Source organism: Nicotiana tabacum, chromosome 16, assembly GCF_000715075.1.
Source record: "Nicotiana tabacum cultivar K326 chromosome 16, ASM71507v2, whole genome shotgun sequence".
Taxonomy (NCBI): Eukaryota; Viridiplantae; Streptophyta; class Magnoliopsida; order Solanales; family Solanaceae; genus Nicotiana; species Nicotiana tabacum.
This window is the reverse complement of record NC_134095.1, coordinates 76,483,440-76,511,310: the sequence shown is the minus strand read 5'-3', so window position 1 is coordinate 76,511,310 and position 27,871 is coordinate 76,483,440. Positions and strand designations below refer to the sequence as shown.

Genomic DNA, 27,871 nt, shown 5'->3' with positions numbered 1-27,871 from the left:
AATCTTGTGATTATACAAACATAGACTCGTCCAATATTTGCTAGGTACTTCAATAATTACGATAAAGAATGCCATTTCTTTTGGCTGAAGAACATTTCGCAACAAAAAGAATAAATAACTCATTCTACATGGACACCGCAAGGCACAGGGATCTTTTGTTTTTCCTCTTATTTTCCCCCTAAATTAAATAATATATTATCAAATGTACAGACATTTCTAAAATAGAAGGTTCTTCTTAATTAGGGCGATTTATCTTCTACACAATATAGGAGTCTTTTCAGTGTGACAAGTCTTTAAAGAGTGGGAATATTTCCATTTAAATTCCCAGAGAAAAAGCTTTGTCTACGCCAAACCACCAGTTTCAGGTACCTTAGCACATGTTGTTACCTTTTTCGTAGAAGAACATTCATGGCTTGTCACCATAGGCGGATCCAGTGAAGTTTATGAGTTTCTAAAACGATATTAAGTAAATATACAATAAATGACTGGATTTACAATTAAATATTTATGGATATTTAATAAAAAAATTTAATACATATACAAAGTATGTGCAAAAGTTATTGAATTTACGGGAACCTACACCTACTAAGCTGGATCCGCCCCTCTGCTTGTCACCCTTTGGTTTAAGATCTAGTACTGCTAGGATGATATTACAAGGATGGTTTATGCAATGAATACATGGATTGCCTAATCTAAAGGCATTTTTATCTCAAATACTTTTTATCACATATTTCTAATATATGTGTATTCTTATCACATATTTATCCCCGGTAAAATAATAGGAGTACATATAATCTCATATAAATTACTGCATCCAGAATTAGTAATGGAACATTTGATTTTCAGTATAAAACTCCGGATAACTTATGCGGAATTCAATGCCAGAAGCCCAGAAGCCAAACGATGTACTACTCATATATGGAGAATACATAAGTTATCTGAGATTTTGCATTGGAACCAAACATTATGCTATAAGTAAAACGAAATTTAATAAGGAGATTACTTCAGACCAAGTGATCACTCGTAGCAATTATGACTCAACTAAGTAATCCATGGCTTATGAAAGCTAATTTAACCTTTTGGGTTTGGCCTTCAGGCCACCCAACCCTTTTGCATGAAAGATGTTGGGAACACCATATATATAGGCAAATAAAACACGCAAAAAAGTTAATAAAATATTTCGAGTGGTTACATTCTGAATCGAATAAGCTAGGCAGTTCATGAGCAGCCAAATTCATCAGAATGAATCTCAAATATTTTGGATGATTACACAAGGGACTCTGTCCCTCAATTGTGAATTTCTAGGATCTCTTCACAAAAGGTGCTAACTAGTGAAAAGATAATTCTCCAATATTTCCTGTATTATAAGTATGATACCAAACCAAACTAACAGAGGTGGAGCCAGGATTTCAGCTTTATGATTCTGAATTTTAGAACGATGACTTCTAGTGTATATATTTTAACGAATATCTTAATATAAATACATTATTTGAGCAAAAGCTACTGAGTTCGGATTCGTATTCAAGCTTGTAGCTCCGCCCCTGCAAACTAACATCTTCAATATACGAGAGTATACAAGATAAACCCGAGTTTGTACTAGATGAACTGTTAAAAAGTATTGCATGTGTTATTATTAGCTCTTTTTCCTACCCCGTGCACAGAAATGTAAAACATTCCAAGACAGTGTAGCGACAAATTAAACATAACATGGCTGATCACATTTCTATTTACTAATAAAATGTGGAATGAACTGCTCCACGATCTGGTGGAGATGCTCCAACTCCCCTTGAAGAAGACGCAAGACCTGCATTCGTGTTTGCAACCAGCCACTTCATCAGTTAAAGAGTAAAATCACAAAACAAGATATTCCATCCATATTCAGCAAGCAAGATCTGTGTCGAATACATTATGTTACTGCATTACCAAAATTAAGTTATTATGGTTACAGAAGAGTAAAGTTCAGGTATAATCAATTAGTTCTTTCCCTTCTATAAAGTAGTTTACAACACTAACGCCCCCCTCCCCAAGAAAAACATGCTTTCCTTTCACTTCTCCAGCCTTAATTAGATTCATAATCAAGATTTTTTTTTTCACAGGTTTTTTGGCTATGACAAATGGCCTGAAAGTTAGTTCTTGGTCAGTTTATCACCAAATCAATATGATAGTGTGAAACAGTGGCGGAACCTCCGTTATCCAGGGTGACAACCCTTTGTTGGAAATTACACTGTGTAGATAGGTAAAAATAATAATGTGCACATTACTATATTGTTAGATCCCCTTGGCTTCTTCATGTGTTTACTTTTTTATATTTTGACTCCCCTTAATGAAAATCCTAGTTCCGCCACTGACATGAAACTATATGCATTTTGGCGTCTTATGAGCAATAGGATGTTAGGTTGCACACTATCAAAAATCAGAGTACGGAATGCAAATTGCTAGACAACAATAAAGATGAAAATTCCAGCTCCCAATCTTCCAAAGTGCAATCAGTGAACTTATACCTATCATTAACTGGGTGCACCAAATTCTCCAAAGAGAGGTGGTCCCTTACGTCAAACTAGAATAACATGGCAATTCATCCTTCTTTTCGGAAACTGGGGTAAAATAGACTGGTGAAAGCAATCTCTCTATAGTTTGTACATCATCAAATCACGGAAGCCGATACTCAAAATGGACTAACAAAAAAGACTATCAAGTAGAGTTGAAGAAAATACAATATGACACTTAACAGGCACAACCTTGTCCTAGAGAGCAATCATAAAACAACAACAAAGTTTTTTAAGTCCAAATTAAGACAATAGATTGACTTCTGATTTCTGATGTTCAAAAATATCACTACTGTGTTGCATACTACTGCTTCACAGTTATAATAGTGGCCGTATTTCAACTGAAGAATCCTGAATGTTTTTGTTTATGCTTCTTGAATGTTGCATAGGGAATATTATGAAGAGAATAAATATGAACCAATATATGAAACTTAAAAACGAAAAGAATAATATCTTTGACATGGATTGATAGGCTGATGATATGTTCAGTGTTCTATTACTAAGCAGTTCATCAACAAATTGACTTCATAAATTAACAAGATTTACCTCTCCCATTGATGGGCGCAGTTCAGGGTCGTTCTGCACACACATGAATGCTGTTCTAGCCATGTGGTACACTTCATATGTGTCATAAGAGTCACCTATGCGAGGATCGATGAGCTCATGCAATGCAAGCCTTTTAATGAGTGGAATTGCCTGAAAATGCGAAAGATCAACTTCCCGTTAAATTGCACTCAAATTTTGAAATGAAAGTTCCCTAATCTAGCTAGATCTTTGAAGGAACCGAATCTGACTGTGATCCCAAGTAACGAAAGCCCAGAGAACATACCCATTGTCTAAGGGAGTGATGGCCCTCTCTCACTGAATCTACGGCTTTGCGTCCTGAAATTAATTGTATAAGAACAATGCCAAATGAATAGACATCAGTTCTTACAGACACAACGCCATTTTCAGCATATTCAGGAGCCAGATATCTGCATGAAGCAAGAAAAGCTTTTGGTGAATATCTGATTCAAAGTTGTCATCTATGTATGCAATGAAGTATAGGAATTGCTCACACCCCAACGAGCCAAGTATCCTCGTGTAAATCTTATCCTCGTCTGTCTTCCACTTAGCCAGGCCAAAGTCACCTATCTATGACAAATGAAAACAAATAGAATTATCCATATGAACAATGGAATGAGTATTAGCTTCTCAAGTGTTTTTATTCAGGTCTCAGTCCAGCTTGGAGGAACAGAAGCAGAGGGGCGGGGGGGACGAATGTGGTAACTACAAATTATCTGTTCATTCTATTTAGTCTAACAATACTAATAATGTTTCTGTGTGAGAATCAAAATGTGTAGATTTACCATGGGAACAAAGTCATGAGTGAGCAGTATATTGCTAGGCCTCAGGTCACGATGAATAATTGGACCTCCACGACATTCTTCATGCAGAAAACGCAAGCCCTTTGCAGTGCCGATGGCAATAGCATATCTGCAGTGCCACTCAAGGACATTTTCTGTATTCTCTGCCAAGATATTACCCGAAATAACTATTTATCTTGCGCTTTATGTTGCTGCACCAATATTTGACTTATCATAATTATACGTACCAAATAAGTGCCACTCAAGAGAATTATTGCAGATGTATTCATAGACCAAGATGTTAACATTTTCCTTGCAGCAATAACCCAAAAGCATAACAATGTTTCTGTGACGTGCAAAGCTCAAAACATAAACTTCAGAATGAAACTCGGAAAAGCCTTGTGTACTTGCTTCCTTCCGCACCTTTGCAGCAATGACCTGACCGTCTTTTAACCGACCTTTATATACACGACCATATCCACCTTCTCCAAGCAAATTATCCTTCGAAAAATAATCTGTTGCCAGCTGTATCTCTGAGAAACTGAATCTCATTGAATCCTTGATATATAGTTCTGTCTTTGCTCCACAAGCAATACAAAGAAATGGAGTATTAGAGGATTTCCTTGATGTAGGTGGTTTTCGTTCTTTCTGAATAACAGGAGGAATTGAATGCTTCAAGTCCTCTCTGGCAGACCTACCTGTTAAAATTTTTAAACAATTAAAGCACGAAGAACAGAAGATGATTCTCTACTCTGTCAAATGCCTTACAGTGTTACACTAGAGATTGTTACATCTTTCATCAACATCAAGGAGGCCAATACTATAACAGATTTGTATAATTCAACTAGTTTAAAAAACACCGAAAATAGAAAAAGCCTGTTTTAAACTCATGAGAACTGTAAGGAAAGATATTTCTTAGTATTCCTCTTCTTACCTCTTCCCTACAATGTTGAGTAGGAATCCAAACTACAATAGGACTACAAACATTTCAGGAAACAGAAGGTCTTTTAAAACCATGAAAACTGAAAGGGAAGATATCGTTGAGAATTCCTCTTCTGATGTCACTGCACTTCCGCAACTTAAAGTTATCAGCACAAGAACCACTACCAAAAGCCGATGATTTACCAAATTCTTAATGAGTAGTTCATATGCAAGAACAATAATCCATTTTCCCAAAAAATGAAGAACCAGCTAATTTTACAACTAGAATTAGTATAATGAACAATAATATAGAATCAAACAAGGCTTGGAGATACCTTTCAACCCACACAACAAGGAATAACTTCACTATGGTAATATTTGTTTCGTGTGAGCATGAGTATCATAATGAAGTTTTGTAACAACAACAGCAAGATTTTATGCTAGAATTTTAAAAATATCATGCTTTTTTGTTCATTCAGGGGTACAGCGTATAGGCCTACTTGTTAACATTAGAATAAATGAGTTGTTTTACATGTCCCTTAAAAGGTATCGGAGAAAAAGAAGGAAAAATCTAACTAAACAAGGTTAATGATATACGCATGCCACTGATATCAAGAGACATGGGTAATAGTACCCAAATGGCTGCATTTCTTTTAAAATTATTGTTAGAATAGCTATGTGAATATATATGTAATTAGTCCTAGTCCCATATGTAATAAGAGTATGTTATATATTATGTTTACTTATAAATAGGGTTCATTATATTACAATTAAGATCAATAATAGATTTTTCTCCCGTACATTCTCACATGGTATCAGAGCATCAGTAAGAAAAGATCATTGTACGTCATTTCAACGACATCCGGGAAGAAAGAACTCAGTCACAATTTTCCGGTGACCTAAGTGCCTGTTTGCATGAAATTCACTATTTATCAGTGTTGTACACAAACCAACACCACCACAAGGTCGTCATAGTCCCGCGGCGCGACCAAACCCTAGAAAACCCCACCAGAAAATTCCTACCCATGCGCCCTCACACGTCGGGCGCGTGAGACCCCTTCCAGCCAGATTCTGACAAACTTCCTTAAGGACAACTTACTAGCACGGCAATTCCGAGTTCACCAGTGCTATTTTCGACAGATTCCAACAACTTTGGAATTTCCGGCGAGCTACAGTGTTTTCCGGTGTAAAATAGTGTCCTTTTTCTCTGTTCAAAGTTTTCCCAGATATTTCTTCAGTTTTCCCAGAAGTTACTGATTTCCACTATTTCAAGTTAACCCTACAATGTTTAGTCAAGAATTTGAGAAATTAATAGTAGCGAAATGGGATCCAATACTATGAATAGTTGGATTGTTTCTCTACCAGATTATATTGAGTTCCTTCAATACAAAGCATGTAAACAGACATCTTCAGAGACAGCTTCTGTTGCTCAAACATGTAATAGCGTAACTTGTGTCTCCTAATCTTCATCCTCCGATTCTTTGGTCATTGATTCAAGTGCATATGATCATATTTCTGGTAATAAATCTCTTTTCACTAGTATTTTATATTCTCAATCTCTTCCAACAGTCACAATGGCCAACGGGTCTCAAACCATAGCAACTGAAATTGGTCAAGCAAGTCCACCTCCTTACCTTTAGATTAAGTTCTTTATGTTTCCGGTAGTCTTTTTAATCTCATAGACGTTAGTCATTTAACCAAATCACTTAAATGCTTTGTTTTATTTCTTGATGACCTTGTTTTTATACAGAAATGCAGTACGAGGCGAATCATTGGTACCGGGCATGAATCAAATGGACTTTATTAACTTATCCTTGCTAAATCACATGAACCCATATCAACAGCTTGTTTTGTTAATGATTGGGACATCTCAGTTTGTCAAAACTTCAGAAAATGGTACCTGGTTTGTCGTATTTATCTACTCTAGAGTGTGAGTCATGTTAGCTCGGTAAGCATACTCGCTCCCATTTCCCTCGGCGTCCTGATAATCGAGCAGAGTCACCTTTCACTTTAGTCCACTCAGATGCTTGGGGTCCTAGTTAGGTCAGTTCTACCTTGGGATTCTGCTGCTTTATTAGTTTCATTGATATTATTCCAGGTGCACTTGGATATTCTTAATGAAAAATCGATCTGAGCTGTTTTCTATTTTTCATACCTTCCACACTAAAATCAAAAATCAATTTGGGATTTTTATCCGTATATTTCGTAGTGATAATGTCCTAGAGTATTTGTCTTTTCAATTTTAGCAGTTTATGAACTCTCATTGTATCATTCATCAAATATATTATCCACACACATCTCAACAAAATAGGGTAGAGGAAAGAAAAAATAAGCATCTCATTGTGACTGCTTGTACCTTACTCATACAGTCTCATGTTCCATTGCGTTTTTGGGGAATGCAGTTCTCACATCTTGTTATCTTGTTAATCGTATGTCATCCTCAACTATCCAAAATTAAATTCTATTCTTTGTGTTGTTTCCTCACTCACCCTTGTTCTCTCTTCCACCTCTTGTCTTTGGGAGCGCATGTTTTGTTCATAACCTTACTCCAGGAAAAGATAAGTTAGTTTCTCGTGCTCTTAAATGTGTATTTCTAGGTTACTCGAGAATGCAAAAGGGATATCGATGCTACTCACCTGACCTCCAGCGGTGTCTTATGTCTGCTGATGTTACTTTCTTTGAAACTCAACCATACTTCACAGGCCTAACTGATCACTTAGACATTTCTGAGGTGCTACCAGTTCCATCTTTTAGAGATTCAGTCACTATTTCCCCTTCACCTTTCTCCACGACTCCATCACCTACAACCTCAACTCTAGCTCCAGCCCCACCACCTATAGCTTTTCCTGCATTCTCAACCATAGAAGTCTTACAGTTACCAAACGTTGAGGAATCTAGTGTACTCCTCCTAGAACCCCAGCTACAGGAACACCACTCTTGATTTATCATCGTCGTCCGCGCCCAACATCAGGCCCAGCTAATTCACGTCACACACCTGACCCTACTCCTACTGCAAACTTGTCTCTTTCTAATCAGTCTATTGTACTTCGGAAAGGTGATGGACCACACTTAATCCTAATCCCCATTATGTCGGCTTAAGTTATCATCGTCTGTCATCATCCCATAATGTTTTTGTATCTTCTTTTTTCTTTGTTTTCATCCCTAAGTCTATAGGTGAAGCATTGTCTCATGCAGGATGGCGACAGGCTATGGTTGACGAGATGTCTGCTTTACATACAAGTGGTACGTGGGAGCTTGTTCCTCTACCTTCAGGTAAATCTACTGTTAGTTGTCATTGGGTGTATGCAGTCAAAGTTGGTCCAGATGGATGGGTTGATCGACTTTAGGCTCGTTTTGTTGCCAAAAGGTATACTCAGATATTTGAGCTCGATTACCGTGATACTATCTCTCCTATGGCTAAAATAGCATCAGTCCGCCTTTTTCTATCCATGGTTGTTGTTCGCCATTGGCCTCTCTATTAGTTGGACATTAAGAATGTTTTTCTTCATGGTGACCTTGAGGATGAAGTTTATATGGAGCAACCACCTGGTTTTGTTGCTCACGGGGAGTCTAGTGGCTTTGTATGTCGGTTACGCCGGTCACTCTATGGTCTAAAGCAGTCTCCCCAAGCCTGGTTTGGTAAGTTCATCACAGTTTTTCAATAGTTTGGCATGATGCGTAGTAAAGCTAATCACTCTGTATTTTATCGGCATTCTGCTTCAAATCTCTGTATTTATCTGGTGGTTTATGTTGACGATAATGTTATTACCAGCAATGATCAAAATGGTATTACTAAGTTGAAGCAACATCTCTTTCAGCACTTTTAGACTAAGGATCTAGGCAGATTAAAGTATTTTCTAGGTATTGAGGTCGCTTAGTCTAACTCAGATATTGTGATCACACAACAGAGGTACGCCTTAGATATTCTTGAGAAGACATGATAGACTGTAGACCTGTTGACACTCCTATGAATCCAAATTCTAAACTTCTACCAGGATAGGGGGAGCCACTTAGCGATTCTGCAAGATATAGGTGGCTGGTTGGTATATTAAATTATCTTCCAGTGACTAAACCTGACATTTCCTTTCCTGTGAGTGTTGTGAGTCAGTTTATGGATTCTCCCTGTGATAGTCATTGGGATACAATTGTCCGCATTCTTCGGTATATAAAATCAGCTCCAGGCAAATGGCTATTGTTTGAGGATCGAGGCCATGAGCAGATTGTTGGATACTCAGATGCTAATTGGGCAGGATCACCTTCTGATAGACGTTTTACGTCTGGATATTGTGTTTTAGTAAGTGGTAACTTGGTGACGTGGAAGAGCAAGAAACAGAATATTGTTGCTCGGCTAAGTTGCTCGGACACGGGTGCGGGTGTCCGACACAGGTGCAGATCTAGAGGTCGGATCCTTCGAGATGTAAATTCTAAGATTCGGGGATACAGATCCTAGTATGGATACAGGTGCAGGGATCCGGCTAAAATTAATTCAAAAAAAATAAAAATATATCTAAATTTGTAAGAAATCTAGTGGAATACTTATGTATAGCTTGTAAAGTGTGGATTTCTTTTTTATTCTTAAGTTGTAAATAAGTAAAGGATTGATGACGTAGATAAGGTATGTTATTTTCTTCAAATTTATCCTAGTTTTGGTTTTGATTTCGGGAATCAAATTGTATCTTGTATCGAATTTTTCCATCGGTTGTGGTTAAACTGTTAAAGTACCCAAAGGTGTTTGACCAAATCCGGTATGGATCCCATACCCACACCCATACTAGTGTCGTGTCGACACAGGTGCGGCACCTAAACTGAAGTGTCGGAGCAACTTAGTTGCTCGGTCTAGTGCAGAAGCAGAATATCGAGCAATGGCTATGGCAACATGTGAGCTAGTTTAGATCAAATAGCTGCTCAAGGAGTTTGAAATTCAGTGAAAACTTGTGTGTGATAATCAAGTCGTCGTTCATATTGCATCGAATCTAGTATTCCATGAGAGAACTAAACACATTGAGATTGACTATCACTTCGTAAGAGAAAAGATACTCACAGGAGATATTACCACAAAATCTGTGAAGTCGAATGATCAGCTTGTAGATATTTTCACCAAGCCCCTTACTGGTCCTCATATTAGCGAGCTAAGTAAAACAACCCAATTATTAATTTTCACAATTTAAAAATAAAAAGAAATAAACAAGTAAATTTCATAACTCAGTAAATAACACAAAGAGAGGTTGCTCTGATGGTAAGCAACCCCCACTTCCAACCGAGAGTTTGTGAGTTCGAGTTTCCCCAAGAGCAAGGTGGGAAGTTCTTGGAGGGAAGGATGCCGGGGGTCTATTTGGAAACAGCCTCTCTACCCCAGGGTAGGGGTAAGGTCTACATACACACTACCCTTCCCAGACCTCACTAAGTGGGATTATACTAGGTTGTTGTTGTTGTTGTATTACAATTAACATCAATAATAGATTTTTCTCCCGTGCATTCTCACAATTATCATCATGCTAGCTCACCTGATCTTTCTTGCATAGGATTGGCACTAAAATCTTCGAGTGAAGTGCTATTCTCCGGTTGTTTGTATGTCACCATTTCATTGTTTGCAATTTCGGAGCTTTCCACAGAACCTGAGTAGTTCATCGAAATAACAGATTGCTCTGTGTTTTCTTCAGTCGGAGGAGGTGCCAAGGGTACTTGCTTGGACAAAGAAAAGTATAACTTATTCTCAATGCTGTCCGCATCAATTATGGAATAAGGTCTCATAACCTTCACAAACAAGTTATCACTAATTAATGCAACTTTGCAAGGGATGTGTTTAAGGTAATACGTCAAATCCCGCCTGAGGTACCTGTAAGGGTTTAACCTTGTCATAATTAGAGAATAGAAAACAATATCATAGAGTCAAACAAACATGAGATTCTATCAGCAATATAGAGGCAATAAACATATAAACCATAGATCCAAAGTAGGAAGCAGAAGATGACATAAAAATTAATCCAAGAGGCTTACTTTTGAAAGATAAGTACTGACTTCCTTGTAAGAACTACAAAAATGCGGACATGGTGTTTCATAGATCCAAAGTTGGAAGCACATCAGTATAGATTTAACCAGGGAGGCTGAATTCTCAAGGATAAGTGCTGACTTTCTGGTAACAAATAGAAAATGCATGGTTTTTCTCGAATCAAATGAGAGAAGAGTCTTGCAAGACATTGTTCCACCTTTGATAAAATCATTGAGCTTTAGATTTATGCGCTTCTGTTTGTATCAGACAGTAGTTACGAAGCTCAGAAATCAACATCAGAAGCACCAGATATGGAATAAACAAAGACCTACTTTGGACTGAGGGAACGTGCATCGACCCAGCTCTACTTAATAGCGGCAAGACCTTTTCATACGTGCATGCATATTGTGGATGTCATGTAGTTTTTTAGTTCAATAACTTAAATTTGCTCTTATCTTCATGAAACCAAATATTCATGATCCCATCAGCGAGTCGAGGGACTAGTTTCATGGACTTTAAAAGTTACATTTCCTCTTCATGTTCTTTTAGCGAGTACCACCAAGCATCATGCTTAGTGGCTAATTTTATCTCTTCATGTTGAGAAAGTCTGTCATGTTTCTTTCCTTTCAATAAAACCAAGCTTTAAGAAAGTTTTTGAATTATCAACTTCCCTTTTCTCTTCTTCTAACTAAGGAGCAAAATCTTTGCAAACAGAAGCCTGATTTTCCAACCACAATAAGCAACAAAATATATTGCAATCACACGATATTAATAATCTATGCGCAAACATAGATGATATTAATTCATACGATATTAATAATCACTGGCTAGAGGGTTTCAAGGTGGGAAGTGCAGATGGTAACTCTGTTACAGTCTCCCATCTGCTCTATGCAGATGATACTTTGATTTTTTGTGGAGCTGAAAAATCACAGGTCTTATACCTCAATCTTACACTTATGATCTTTGAAGCTATCTCAGGCCTACACATGAACATGTTGAAGAGCATCATCTACCCAGTCAATTCAGTTCCAAACTTGGAAGAGCTTGCGGAAGTAATGTGTTGTAAGGTGGACTCTTTCCCTACAACGTATCTGGGTCTTCCTCTGGGAGCTAGATACAAAGCTCTAGCCTCTAGGTATCTAGAACGGAGTAATTGAAAAATTTGAAAAAAAGTTGGCTTCCTGAAAAATGCAGTATCTTTCTCTGGGTGGTAGAATTACACTCATCAATAGTGTGTTGTTTCCAATCCCAGCTAAGGTCCAGAGGAGACTTGATCAATTAAGGAGAGATTTTCTATGGGAAGGTAATAGTCAAACTCACAAACTCCATTTGGTTAAATGGCCAAGAGTTGTTCTCCCCAAAGTGCATGGAGGGCTAGGAATAAAAGATCTCACTTTACACAACAAGAGTTTGTTAATGAAATAGCACTGGCGGTACAACATGGAGAACCCTGGGCTGTGGAAAGTTGTAATACAAGCAAAATATGGGGTGGCAAAGAACTGGTGTACTAGACAGAGTAGACTGCCACATGGTTTTGGGCCATGGAAACACATTTCAAAGTTATGGGGTGACTTTCAACTCAAGTCATCACTCAAGCTTGGGAATGGAACTCATATTTCTTTCTGGAAAGATAGATGGTTAGGGTTAGAGATCCTGAAAGACGAACACCCAAGTCTATTTCTATTGGCCAGCAACAAGGATTCCACTATTGAGCACTATTGGCAAGATAACTCATGGGCACTGCAGTTCAGAAGAGATATCCAAGACTGGAAACTAAATGACATTTTGTTATTCAGTAAGTTTTTGTATATGAGCAGCCACACTTTTGTTGTATATTTTTTCTATGCATCTTCTTGATGCCATTTAATGAAATTATCTTACTTCATCAAAAAATTAATCTATGTGCAAACATTAAACATAATAATCTATACAGAGTAAAATCCCAATTCTACAAATCAGCCTTATGACTAACAGGTATAGACTTATCTGTGCATTTTTAATCAGAAAAAAAAGTAGAGAGACAGGGTAAACAAAGGCGGAACATCTTGTGACAAAAGCATTGCAGAAGAATAGAAAAACTCCAAACAAGGGTCCATGCCAATTCCCTGAAGATCCATTTGTATCCCTTAAATACTGGTGGACCAAAATCAAAGCTACTCAACGAACAATAGAACAAAATGCCATTCAAATAGTTCCTTAAATGAGAATTATCAATAAGTCCTTAAAGGAAGAGTTAAAAACCTAAGCTGAGCAAAGATGCCCAGTTTTGCAATAGTTAAGGTTCCAACTGATCGTAACGGTTTGGAAGATGGGAAGAGATATATTTATTTACTCATTCAGATTACGAAACGGTCTCATGATGCCGGGATGGATTCCTTTTCTATGGAACAACCACATTGCAATGTTGTCATAAGAGATGGTAGCAACACTGAGACCAGAAACTCTTTGCTCTTTGCCATGTTAATTTTTCCATCTTATTTTTAAAAGATACTTGCTCCCAATGAAAGAGACGGCATGCAAACTACAGGAACTGGAATTACCATGGTAACATCAGAGAACATACCTATCTAGTACAACACATGCCGCATCGATAGTTATAACCTCTTGTACAACCACCTTCCTTACTGGAGTCCCAGCCGTAATTTTGACTTCAATGTCAACCTAAGCAAAATTTATAGTAATTTGTAGTAAGAACATATTACTACGCATAGCGGGAGCTTAGTATACCAGACTGCCCTTTTTTTGTAGTAAGAACAAAACTAAAAGGGATATAAATATATATAAAAAATAAAATGCATTGCAGTGGACAGAAATATAATGAGATGAGATAGCTAGAAAGACAAGTATAAGAATAGCTTGGGCGTTCAATTAAAATTCTACTCCATCCAGCTGCTTACAGCTGCATGCTAATAAGACCATTCCAAGAAGATCATGGAATTCAAAGATATTCCGTCTGGCTGGATAAAGGAAGAACCCATGGATATCCTAAGAATATTTTTTTGGAGAAACCTCAAAATATATAGAATGCGGGCAGCTCATATCATCTGCCTTGTAAGATAATAGCTCTCAAATTATAAACGAATTAAGCAAGGGATGATACAAACTATATAAACTGCTTTTTTGATATTGTCTTATCAAATCTGGAAGGGACGATCATCTTTCTATTTCTGCTACTATGCCACTCTTTATTTCAGTTACTTTACTTCAAGATTCATAAATCCTACAGGCTGAATCAGTGTTAGAGTGTGATTTCTATTAAGGTGGACGCCAGTTTATATGTTGATGAACCGGTGATTAACATTCTTTTGCACTTTCATTTAATTGCCGTTTTCCTTATGTAACTGGGCTCTATGTGGGTGTTGTTCCCCCTATATAATTGAGGTTAAGACAATATAAAAGTGGCAGTTTCTAAACCAAGTTCAAATACTTTGGGAGCTGTAATGTCTACTCCTATTGTGAACATCCGAAAATTAATTTTTTCAAAAGCTAATCTGTACTGCATCAGTTTATTTTTGAGATTTCATTGATATGCTAACACACGGATATGAACAAACTCCAAAAGACTGTAATGTAGTAGGTCAGACTCAACCACATGCCTCCAGAGTGAAGCAAACTTGCTAGGCCAGTGTGAAGTAAACATTTCCAGGATTTTCAAAAGGGTGGCTTCTATGGATACTTCTAGCCGCGTTCTATGATATATCAATTAGCAGTTGCTTGCAGTACAGAGCTATTATTAGGATTAAGCTGTATATATTACCCCTTCACCTTCACAGTCTTGGGCACTTTGCATGAGCATGTTCACATATGTATCAACCTTCTTTGTTACCTCTTTTTCAATTTCACGTTTGTGAGTTCCAAAAATGGACAGTGGCTCGGCTTCCATTTGATAACCCACTGCGCACAAAAATGAGGGAGCAACCCATACTGTAAGGATGTATAACATACAAGATAAGAAGTCAGCTAAAGACATGAGCAATGATACAGTGGTCAATCGCACACAAGGGCCTATGTATTGTGCTAATACCGGGTTCAACTAAACCCATACGCAGAGTAAAAATTTATATATAAAAATTTATTAAAATTGCAAATATAGTAGATATAAACCCATAACTTCAAAAATAAAATGTGTTGAATGCTAAAACCATTAAATGTTGAACCCATAGAATTTAAATACTAGATCTTATTGAGGAAGCGTGTCAAGATAATAGAAGGAAAAGGATATTTAGGAGAGAAACAATAAATTGCACAAGACAAGACAAGACAAGATTTACGTGGTTCTGCAATTTTTGCCTACTCCACGGCCACACAAAGAATAGCTCTTTATTAATTGAAGAGAGAAAGAAGAAGTTTTGCGATGCTCTACAAATGAAAATGTAGACCCATATTTATAAGCATTTGAATGCCCTGCCGAGGTAAGCGCTTACATCATAAGAATGTCGATGTAAGCGCTTACATCATAAGAATGCTGAGGCAAGCGCTTACATCACAAGAATGTCGATGTAAGCGCTTACATCATATTTTCATCTCTTTTTGATTTTTCTTTCTTTTGTTTTGTCTACTTTCACATACAACAATAGGTTTGGTCCTATCAATCTCCCCCTCAAACCTATGTTACATCAAGAAAGAAAATAAAGAAAGATTTGCTATTCTCTGGTGGCGCCTTCACTCTATCAGTCTTGAAGGCTAACTGAGGCAGTGCACAGCCTCAGTTTGTCAACACCGACAACTTTGGTCAACATGTCTGATGGGTTCTTTGATCCTGGTATCTTCTGTAGGGAAAGAGTTCCTTCATTTATCAACTCTCGGATATGATGATACCTCAACTGGATATGCTTCGATCTTGCATGAAACACTGGATTCTTGGCAAGATGAATTGCACTCTAGCTATCGCTGAAAAGCTCACAATTGTCCTGCTCTTTACTAGCTCTTTAAGAAAATTCTTGAGCCAAATCATCTCTTTTCCAGCTTCTGAGATTGCCATGTATGCTGCTTCAGTGGTAGATAGAGCAACACTTTTCTGAAGTCTGGACATCCAACTAATAGCAGTACCACCCAAGGTGAACACGTAGCCAGTGGTACTTTTTCGACTATCCAGATCGCCACCTAAATTTGCATCAGCAAAACCTTGTAAGATAATATTGCTCTTTTTAAAACAAAGTGTCATACCTGAAGTGCCTTTGAGATATCGCAATATCCATTTTACACCTTTCCAATGCTCCTTTCCTGGATCTGACATGTATCTACTGACAACTCCAACTGCATAGGCTATGTCAGGTCTAGTGCAAACCATAGCATACATCAAACTTTCTACTGCTGAAGCATACAGAACTTTGGACATGTACTTCCTTTCTTCATCTCTCTTAGGTGATTGGTCCTTTGACAGATTTAGATGGCTTCCAAGTGGAGTGCTTCTGGTCTTTGCATCATGAAGACTGAACCTGCTTAGTACCTTCTGTATGTACTTTTCTTGAGACAACTTTAAGGTTCATTCCGACCTGTTTCTGCTAATCCTCATCCCAAGCATTTGCTTAGCTGGTCCTAAGTCTTTCATTTCAAACTCCTCCGCCAGTTGTTGCTTAACCAAGTTGATCTCATTTATGCTAGATCCTGCAATTAGCATATCATCAACGTACAACAATAAAATGATATAGGATTCATCAAGATTTTTGATATAACAGCAATGGTCCATCTCACATCGTGTGAAACCATTTTTATGCATGAATCCATCAAATTTCTTGTACCATTGTCGGGGAGCTTGTTTCAAACCATACAAACTCTTCTTCAACCTACACACAAGGTTTTCTTTACCAGAAACTTGAAAACCTTCAGGTTGCTTCATGTAGATGTCTTCTTCAAGGTCACCATGCAAGAAAGCAGTTTTAACATCTAGCTGCTCCAAATGCAAATTTTCTACAGCTACGATACTTAGCACCAACCTGATAGTAGTTAATTTGACTACAGGAGAGAAGATCTCGGTGTAATCAATTCCTTCCTTCTGCTGAAAGCCTTTTACAACTAATCGTGCTTTGTATCTCTTCTTACCATCATGCTCTTCCTTGACTCTGTACACTCACTTGTTCTTCAATGCCTTCTTTCCTTTTGGTAACTCCGTAAGTATCCATGTTTTATTCTTTTGAAGAGAATCCATCTCTTCTTTCATGGCTAGCTTCCACTTATCAGAGTCTATCACCTACATTACTTCAACAAAATGTTCTGGTTCTCCAGCATCAGTAAGAAGTAAATAGTGAAGAGAGAGTTAACCTATCTGTAGCATTCGTGACTCTTTTAGATCTCCTCAATGTAGGTTCATGAGTAACAGAATCCGAATTTGATTCAGGTCCTGATTCCAGATTTGGTTCTGGATTTGATTCTATCTCTGGTTCCGCTTCAGGTTCGGCTTCTAGTTCTTCTTCAAATTCGGCTTCTGGTTCTTCATCTTTAATTTCAGAATCAGTTGTAATCCCTCTAGCTACTTCATTTTCTGAGATTTCTTCTAACTCAACTGTTTCAGACATTGTCTATTTGCTGGTGTTGGTTGGTTCTACTTCAAGCTTGTCCTTGTACATCACATTTTCATTAAATGTGACATTCCTGTGTCTTAGGATCTTTCTATTCTGATCATCCCAAAACCGATAACCAAAATTATCATCACCATAGCCAATAAAGAAACATTTCTTTTCTTTAGGATCAAGCTTATCTCTATCATTAGAGTTTACATGCACATAAGCAACACAACCAAAAAATTTCAGATGTGAGAGAGTTACCTCCTTTCCTGTCCATACCTCCTCAGGAATTTCAAAATTCAGCGGTACAGAGGGTCCCCTGTTTATGAGGTAAGCTGTCATGTTAACAGCCTCCGCCCAAAAATACTTCGGCAATCCAGAATGTATTCTCATACTTTTGGCTCGTTCATTCAGGGTTCTGTTCATCCTCTCAGCAACACCATTTTGTTCCGGTGTTCCAGGAACTGTCTTGATCATTCTGATCCCATTCTCCGAGCAAAATGCTTTGAACTCTTGGCTATCATACTCTCTTCCATTGTCAAACTTCAGATATTTTAACTTTAGACTTGTCTAATTTTCAACTTCATTTTTCCATCTTTTAAAGGTAACAAATACATCAGATTTATTTTTCAGAAAATAAACTCATACCTTTCTTGTGGAATCATCAATGAAGGTGACATAATAGCGTGAGCCTCCTAGAGAAGTTACAGGAGCTGGTCCCCACACATCTGTATGCACTAGTTCCAACTTCTCTTTATTTGGCGTCCTTCCCACCTTTGAGAAACTAACTCTCTTTTGTTTCCCGTAAATGCAATCTTCGCACAAACCTAATTCAACATGTTTTAGGTTTGACAACCTCTTTTTGGATGCCAAAAGCTTCATTCCCTTCTCACTCATATGCCCGAGCCTCCGGTGCCACAATGTTGTATCACGACCATGATCAATTATTGTTATAGTATCTCTTTCTATTGCAGTTGCATACAGTGTTCCCCTTTTGAAGCCTCGTGCCACAACCAAATTTCCTTTGGTTATCTTCCACGATCCGTTGCCGAATGTTGTTGTATATCCTTCATCATCAATATGACCCATAAATATCAGATTTTTCTTGAGGCCGGGAACATGTCGTACATTTTGCAATTTCCATAGCGTGCCTTGTGAAGTCTTTATATGAACTTCACCTTTTCCGGCAATGCCGAGAGGTTCGCCGTCTGCTAGATAAACTTTCCCAAATTTTCCAGCAATATAATTATGCAATAATTCTTTGCATGATGTAGAGTGAAAGGATGCACCTGAGTCCAGAATCCAAGATTCGACTGGACTGTCTGCACAACAAATTAGTGCATCACCGACTTGTTCACCAATTACATTTGCTGAATTTTCTTCCTTCTTCTTCTTTGGTTCTCTACATTGACTACTGTAGTGACCCTTTTATCGCAATTCCAACAAGTAATGTCCTTGCGATTTTTGGATTGTCCTCTTCTCCTTGACTTTGATCTGTCACGACCATAAATCTGTCCTCTTTGGTTGATTCTCCCCCTGCTTTCGGTACTAAAAGCAGATCCTGGGGAATCACTTGATTCTCTTCGGCGAATATCTTCGCTTAGAACCAAGTCTCTAATATCATTCAATTTGAGTTTGGTACTTCCTGATGAACTGCTAACTGCAGTTACTGTTGCAGACCAACTCTCCGGTAGAGATGATAGTAGAATCAACGCCCTGATTTCGTCATCAATTGTTATATTAACAGAACTCAACTGAGTTAATATTGTATTAAACTCATTGATATGTTCTGTGACTGATCCACCTTCTGTCATTTTTAAGTTGAACAATCGGCGCATCAAATAGACTTTATTTGAAGCAGATGGCTTCTCATACATATTTGATAACGCCTTCATCAGGCCTGAAGTGGTCTTCTCATTAATGATGTTAAACGTCATATTTTGTGTTAGCGTCAAACGAATCACACCAAGAGCTTGGCGATCTAATAGATCCCAATCCGCTTTGGACATAGTCTCCGGTTTCACCTCGGTCAGAGGTAAGTGTAATTTTTTCTGGTACAAATAGTCCTCTATTTGCATTTTCCAGAATCCAAAATCTTTGCCATTGAACTTGTCAATCTTAACCTTCCCTTCTTACGATGTCATTTTTCACAACAACAATTTATGTGAATAGTGCTTGTGAATAGTAACGATGATCAATAGTGTCGCACTATTCTTGTGAATAGTACCTGCACCAATACTGTACTTTTCTACCAGAATTACACTGTCTGTGCTATGATACCAGTTGTTGAGGAAGCATGTCAAGATAATAGAAGGAAAAGGATATTTAGGAGAGAAACAATAAATTGCACAAGACAAGACAAGACAAGACAAGAAAAGACAAGATTTACGTGGTTTGGCAATTTTTGCCTACTCCACGGCCACACAAAGAATAGTTCTTTATTAATTGAAGAGAGAAAGAAGAATTTTTGGGATGCTCTACAAATGAAAATGTAGACCCCTATTTATAAGCATTTGAATGCCCTGCCGAGGTAAGCGCTTACATCATAAGAATGCCGATGTAAGCGCTTACATCATAAGAATGCTGAGGCAAGCGCTTACATCACAAGAATGTCGATGTAAGCGCTTACATCATATTTTCATCTCTTTTTGATTTTTCTTTCTTTTGTTTTGTCTACATTCACATACAACAACATGTTTGGTCCTATCAGATCCGCCTCTGATCGCATGTAATTATTCAGCTAATACTGGTCTACCACAGTTCCCCCTTGACCATAAAAATGGCATAATATGTAGAAACTATGTATTCCCTATATGCACTTCAACTGTCACAGGAAAGAGGAATCATGCATAATACAACTGGAGTTGTAAGCTTTCGTGAACCAAAAAATATGGCTCCCCGCTAAAGTGACTTTGGTCATAACTTAGCAGCGATAAACAAGAACCAATTCTCGATGACAAAAACCATTCTAGTTGAACCCATTAGCTATCAAATCGGAAAGTTCATTTTGGCGAACGGGAAATGGTGAAAATTGAAAGCTTCTATAAGGCATTAGCAAGCAATAAAAAGAGGAAAATGCTAGAAGATATATCCTTGCTTACTTGTCAATGTGATGGAACTAATGGACAAGTGAAAAAAGTAGAAATTTATTGTTCATTCTTAAGAAACTAGTTTATAAGGTGTACAACACAGAAAATGCAAGATTAAACATAATAAGAAGAAATTACACTTTATGTCACTTGGCCCACTATCCTAACAAAATACCGCGCATATTTTTCCTTCTTACCCGGTATGACCCAGTTTTATATTGTTGATTTTTTTTTTCAATGATTAGCCATCGCCTCCCCCACTCTTTTTCTTTATGCAGAGAAAATTTTTCGATTCCCAAATTCTCTTTCAGACTTTCTCCCCATCCCACTTTCTCTTTCATTTTCAATCTCTTGCTCTTTCATTTTCAATCTCTTGCTCCCCACCCCACTGTCTTTGTCGTCGACTAAATTTTCTAGGTGCAAAGGAAAGAGATTGAGCTGTTGAGAATTCTGATGATCATGAGTGCTAGCGGTGGACGTTACCGGCATATGATCTGACGGTTGAGATTTTTTAGGAGAAAACTTGGGTTTTCTCCGCTTGCTTTTGGTTTTGGATTTACGATTTTTCTTGCCCATGGACATACTCAGATCCCTTCACTTGTTCTTCTTGGTTTTTACACAGCGACTCAATAGAATAAGTTCTTGTTCTTCTAAGTTATGAAATCTCCTTTTTTTTTTTGGTAATTTTGCTTGTTCTTCTCCTTCTTCTTCTTCTCACTTTAAATAACTTCTGAAGGGAGGAAGAATGATGTATATGTTGTATATACATATATATATACGTTGTATAATCATGTATATTTGTGGGTATTCTCATAGTTATACAGAATTATACATTATTATACACAAGTATACAAGATTATACATAATTATAACCATGTATATTTGTGTGTATAACAATGTATATAAGGTGTTTAATAATGTAAATTTTTATTTTTTCCAGTGAAATAAGAATTTCTCTTACAAACTTTAAATTTTGCAAGAAAATATAAAAATAAAATTATAGACTCTAAGAATGAATATATTTTTATTTTTTACTTTAACTTCCTGATATTGTGAAGTTTAGGAAGTACTATACAGCGGGAAGTAAAAAATAAATAAGAATGAAAATGGAAAAAGGGTAAAGATAAAAATGAAAGAAAAAAGTGAAATTTGATTTAGGCGTTTTGGGTGTAGTTGATGAAGTTGTGGGTTAGGCGGCTGAAAATTATTTGTGGGCTACCGCATGAAAACTGTATTTGTGGGTTAGGCAGCTGAAAAGTGCTTTCCCCAAGAAGTGTACTTATGTGAAATTATCCCACATAATAATTACACCAACATCATACTCCATCAAGTTCATGAACAATCTCTACATGTACAATTGCAGAATTTTATGTTTTACGTACCATCTTTTAAGGCCCTACAGATCTTTTCTCCAGACACTTTTAGAGGAGAGAAATTTTAAGAACCACAGTACAAAGTGTTATACATATCCTAAAGGGAGAAAATAGCATCTCATAGGTCAAATTGCAACTTCACAGAAATAAGAATGCATCTCCTTATAAAATTTTAGGCCGACATAATGACTTCAAAAGTTTGAGTTGAGCCTAAAATTAGATCATATTGTTCAGAGGACTCATCATCATCTGTAGAGTTATGAAAATCCATGGGAATAGAAAACTACTAATGACCTTATTATTTGAGTAAAATTTGTCAAGCACAACCCTCAAAATGTGGACGCCATGTTGATTCAAAGGAAGCTACAATTTGTAATATTTTCCTCCTCTCATTCATGCCCTCTTCCAAATGAAACAAATGGCAATTAATGATGTCAATATTAGAAGTTTTACTGTCGCAAAATCTAGTCAAAGATAAAATGTGCGATCACCCTCCAACTCAAGCACTAAAAAGTAGCAATCTTCCAATAGAAAATGAGATAGTAATTGCAAAAGGTGAGGCAGGTACTCACTAGGATGTAGATATTTATGCAAAATGCCAAGCACAATAATGGTATCGCCCGCGTGAAGAATGTTACCCTGTGCTCTGATCTCATTGATAGTTTGCTTGATTTCCTGCTCAAAGTGATCCTTTGTAGCATCTAAAGCTATAACAATACGACCCGTTATTAGACTCTCACCATCTGTGTGGCTATAATTGTTACTCATAGATGATGCCATTTGTTGCAATTCAAGTTTCCAACACACACAAAAATATATAGCAGTTTTAATTTATTCTCTCTTTTGTTATTCAAAACAACTGAAAAGTAATAGAGTTAGTGAGAAATCTCAAGCACATATAAAGGTGTTAAAAAGAAACAGCGAATGAAACAATCAAACAAACGTGAGAATGAGAGATGGACAAATCAAATTTGGGGCCAAGAAAATTGTGTCTCAAAAAAATTTCTGGGGGGTAGAGGGGAATATTTAGAGTATATTTGGGATATTCTGAATGGATATACTGAATAATTTTCTGGCGGGAACTGGGAGCCGGCCATGAAGGAGCAAAGAAGAAATGGTGCCAAAGTGCAACAAGACAACAATATTCAATTTCGCCAGTTCACCAACATTTCTCCTCTGAAACTCCGACAAAATGCTACTGGTTACAAGTAGAAATGACAATGGCCGTGACCATATGTTAATTCCTACCTGCTTGTTCATTTATGGGACGCTCTTGCAAAAAATTTCTGGAATTCGACAAGTTTAGAAAGGAATGTCTAAAATTTCAAATTTGATGAGTAAAAGGGTAATACAGCTTAATTAAAGTAGTAGTTTATATTTATTGGTAGAATTGCTACATTGAATCCTTGCTATAGCTGCAAGCTTCCTCTATTGTTAGAAACCCCTCCCCACTCGTTATTGGATCATATAGGTAATTAACCATTTTTTACCGTTGCTATTAGCATTTAGCCATGATTAAAAAAAAAAACTATTAGACTTTAGCCCCTCCATTTAAATGCTGGTATATTTTGGAAAAAAGTACCCTAACACACAGAACAACTCCATCAATAGCTATTGAATTTCAAATTTTTTACAAGTGAAACTCCAGCATAATATAATGGAGTTCAAAAAACTATCTACAGATGAACACCATACTTGACTTTAAATCTCTTAAAAGTAAAATTTTAGCATACTATACTAGAATTCAAACATTTATAGGTTTAAACCTCAGTAATGGTACCTTATTTTGAACTCCATGACACAATCATAGAGTTTTAATTTCTACAAGTTGAAACTCTATATATATTATCCTTGAGTTCAAAAGAGGTACCATGGGTAAAATATTTCTTTTAGGTTCATACCCCAGCAATAATTACTCGGGTTCAACCCTCTATAGGTTCAACCTTCAACAACGATTACTAGGGTTTGTTCAACCTTTATATGTTCAAATACTAATAATGATTACTAGGATTCAAACCTTTTTACGTTCAAACCCCAGTAATGATTAGTAGGATTTGAATTCTTTCACATTATTTCAAATATTTTATTTTAAACTCTAAGAATCGTTCATGAATTTTACGCTAGCAAAAGCTTAAAAATCAGGAATCATTTCTGGGGCTTCGAACTCCAGTATGGATTGTTAGAGTTGTTTTCCATGATAATTGTCAAGTTTGTTGGACCAGTGGTTATTTTATCAATGCACTTGAAAAGGCGATCAAACTTTGGCTACACCAACTAATTTTTACCTCGTTTTTATAACATAGACTCTTGACTAACTTGTCACACCTCGGTTATTATATCATGTATATTATCTCCTATTACTCATTAGTGTAAGAATTGGATAACTTTACCTAATAAAGTTTAGACAGATATTAAAAAATTGCATAATCTATCTGTTGTAATTTGTGTGAATTTTACTATTTTGTGAGTTAAACAAGTTTTCTTTGATCATATTTTTTGCAAATACATTTTAAATATTTTGAATTGTTAACTATTGTAATTTAAAGTACTTTTTATTTAGTTTCTAAATATGTATAAATTTTACGTCAACAAATCTAAAAATATTATGTACGAATTCATTTCGATAATTAACCAGTTTGACATTCGTACTTCAAAAAAGGTTCACATAGACTGAAAAAGAGAGAGTAACTCTATCGTTAAATTTTCAAATTTTTTCCCCTTGTCATAACTTATTTATTTTAAAAGGTTTAAAATGTTATACAAAGTCTTAAATCGCGACCTCTGTCACATCTCTCCATAAAATCATCTCTATATAACAATCATTCACTATAAAAGCCAAGTTCTTTGAATCATTCACTTTAATTTCTTTGTAAAATTACCTCTTCATAACAGCTATATAGAATCCTTAAAATTATTAATAATAATTCTAATAATCTGCACGCAATCTTTTCTATTGAACAAAGTTTTCATCTTGCATAATACATATGATTTGAAGATTTGCATACGATATCTTATCCATTCGACAAATGCGAAAAAAAATATTTAGATAGAAAATTCAATTGATAAGCTCTTAGATTATCTTCAAGGAATTAAAACTATGGGATTGCTGAAAGTTTTGACACAAAATCTTTGCAAATTCAAGCGTTAAGCGCTAATAATAAGATAATGGAATCTACGAAAGATGCTACAATAATAAAGTTGTTCCATCAATCTTGAAAAAATATATTTTTCTAGTAGCTTTAATTTAAAATGTGTGCCTCAGAGTTTAGATCTTTGTACGTTTAGTTATGAATTTATTTATAACATATTAAATTTTGTAATATTTAAATAGTAAAATATGCATATCTTTTGAGATTTTAAATTTGAATTATTTTTCTTATCTTTTATATGTAATATTAAAAAAAATTATTAATTTTTGGATAATTTTGTGTACGACAGCCAAAAGGATATTTAAACGTCTGATGCTATTATAGGTATATAATAGTCATTTAATACAAAAATAAAAAAAAATATTAGAATAAACGGTATTTGTTATAGAAAAGTGTGATCGTACTTAAAAAAATTCATGTAAAACTAATTATTTAATCACTATTTTATCCACTACTACTGTACACATTTACCCCCGGTCTTTATACACTTTCCGCAATGACCACCTCCACCACTAGCCACTTTTGCCACCACTCACCTACATAATCAATTTTTACCATATAATTACCACTATCAACCACCTTCACTATCGGCTATCACCACCAACCATCTCCACCTTCAGCTTTCACCGCACAACCATTATTGTGTCAATCGCAAAAGCATCATATGATTGTATGTAATATTGTAAATTATTGCATCCAGTCTCTAGATATGTCCGTTTGGACTAAAATATTAAGTTTCTATTGTTATGTTTAGCCTAAAAGATTGGCCAGGATGAGAAACTGAATACTGCATGTCTCTTTCATTTTTGTTCACAATGTTTCTCAGAAATGCGTCTTCCATTCTTGATGTATTTGTCTCCATTGACTCATTTCATATTGCGAATGAACTATTATATGCTCTCATTTGACTTATACGTTACGTTTGCCAGGAATTGCGATCATGTGTTTAAGGCTTTTGTGGAGGAGTTAATCTCTCGGTTGCGGTTGCGCAGGCAATATAATGTGGATGGTGAGTCCATAATATATATTACTCAATCACCTTTTGGAGTTATCTTTCAGAACTCAGAAAATAATAAGTGATATGACAGTTGTCCATGGTCAATAGTGCTTGTTAATTACGTACATCTTTATTGCACATGATGACACAGTGATGTTGGTTGAAGTAGATTTGTCTCCAAACTCTTTTTTCAGGTAGGAAATTGTATGCGGTCAAAATCGTATGCCTCTGATCTATAGGCTTGAGGGATCATCTTGAGCCCGAATTAAGGCAAAGTTGAGTTCGAGCTCGAAGGACCAATCCCGAAGTTCGAAGACAGAGCACGATACATATCGAGGTCGAGTATGCTCTGTCACACCTCCTTTTTCCGCCCCAGCGGGGGCATAGGAGTTTTTTCCAATTAAAGGACAATCGAACCGGAATTTGTTTGTTTATTTCAGAGTCGCCACTTGAGAGATTTAGGGTGTCCCAAGTCACCAATTTTAATCCCGAATCGAGAAAAAGAATGACTCCATATTACAGTCTGCGCACCAGAAATCCGGATAAGGAATTCTGTTAACCCGGGAGAAGGTGTTAGGCATTCCCGAGTTCCGTGGTTCTAGCACGGTCGCTCAACTGTCATATTCGGCTTATTTATCTGATTTTAATACAATTATGAACCGATGTGCCAATTTTAACTTTTTACCACTTTATTATTATTATTTTTTAAAAGAATGTGAACATCGCTTAAAACACGTCTTTGGACTGCGTCACATGAAATGCACCCACAATCCGGAACACATTTTATTTGATGTTTTTGGGATTTGGATTTGGGTCGCATGAAATGCACACCCAAGCTTAAGAAAGTAAACTATTAAACACCCGCTTAAAGCGACTATCGCGTTATTATTTTGGGAAGGCCGTGAAATTTGCTAAACGGCCCTCCTGAATTCTAAGTAATATACACATATATTTTTGTGAGGGCCCCGCAATCTATGTGTTTTATTTGGCGAGGCTCGTCTCATTTTATTTAAAAGGATAAACCTATAGTGACTACATTTTTTCTATTAAGTTCGTCTCTAAAAATAAAAGGAAATCCCTCAATTAATTACATGCTGAAAAAGTCGAACTTATTAGTTATTAGTTTACGGTTAACGCAAACGGAAAATTGCAATCGAGTTTGTACCAGGAAGGATTGCTTTTATTCAATATTTTATCATTTACTAAAACTAGAACATGAGGTAGATACTCAATAATATTGAAACAAATTAATTATTCTTTAATTAATTTAAACTAACATTATTAGATGAAGAAGTTATACATATGCAACCTCATTACTCATTAATCAATCAACTACATTTTTATACAAAGAAAGGAAAATTATATTCAAACACAAATCTAAACAGGAGGAATTCAATCAGGAACAGAGCCGAATTAATATTTCATTTCGCTTCAAGCCGAGAGTGTACAAATGTGTACCTGGAAATGGAAGTATAAAAACAAAAGAAGGAGGGATCAACAGCAGTAATAACACAGCAACAGCAGATTCAGCAACACCGCAAAACCAGTAACAACCAGTAGAATAACCCAGTAACAGATTGAAAACTCAGCAATACCAAAGTGCAATCGCAGTCAAAGCAGAAGAGTAAAAGTATGTGTGTAAAAATCTGTCCTCCTTTTATTCTGTTAAAATCTTTTTTCTGTCCTCTTTCCGTTTTTTTAGTCCCCAGCTCTCAAAATGTCAAAGTCTGTCTAAAAAAACTCTCCCCTAAAATCTGATCAAGTTCTCTTTTTTTATCCCCAACCCTTTAATCAATTAAAATCAATCACTTTCTCCTACCAAACTCATTATCTTCTCACTCATCCCCCACTACATTAAACTAATATATCAAACCAACCCATTACATTTTGTCCCTCATGCCTACCATAAACAATTACCATATTCCCCTCCACTACATTTTGTCTTGTCCCCCATTTAT

The 27,871-nt window shown here is 36.4% G+C and overlaps 1 protein-coding gene across 2 annotated transcripts; it reads right to left on the bottom strand.

The window, feature by feature from the left end:
• Positions 1-1,428: 1,428 nt before the first annotated feature.
• LOC107797184 (putative serine/threonine-protein kinase PBL7) lies at positions 1,429-22,732 on the bottom strand. Of its 2 annotated transcripts, none has more exons than XM_075232963.1 (10): positions 22,340-22,732; positions 14,560-14,696; positions 13,366-13,463; positions 10,318-10,649; positions 4,141-4,590; positions 3,896-4,056; positions 3,607-3,680; positions 3,376-3,520; positions 3,093-3,242; positions 1,429-1,804 (listed from the first exon to the last, which is right to left on the bottom strand). In XM_075232963.1, exons 1-10 carry the CDS (start codon positions 22,545-22,547, stop codon positions 1,724-1,726), a joined length of 1,836 nt encoding a protein of 611 aa, XP_075089064.1. In that variant the 5' UTR covers positions 22,548-22,732; the 3' UTR covers positions 1,429-1,723. The 2 variants fall into 2 exon arrangements, with proteins under 2 accessions (XP_075089064.1, XP_016475533.1); XM_016620047.2 differs by lacking the exon at positions 22,340-22,732 and adding an exon at positions 15,074-15,147.
• Between the last annotated feature and the right edge of the window lie 5,139 nt (positions 22,733-27,871).

What these genes read in the sequence shown, in the direction of transcription:
- LOC107797184 (XM_075232963.1), bottom strand. Translation starts at nt 22,547, where the DNA reads ATGGCATCATCTATGAGTAACAATTATAGCCACACAGATGGTGAGAGT. An exon ending in GCATAAATATCTACATCCTA is followed by an intron (nt 14,697 to 22,339) that starts GTGAGTACCTGC and finishes TTTTGTGCGCAG; the next exon opens with TGGGTTATCAAATGGAAGCC. An exon ending in TCCTATGCAAGAAAGATCAG is followed by an intron (nt 4,591 to 10,317) that starts GTGAGCTAGCAT and finishes AAATTTTAACAG; the next exon opens with GTAGGTCTGCCAGAGAGGAC.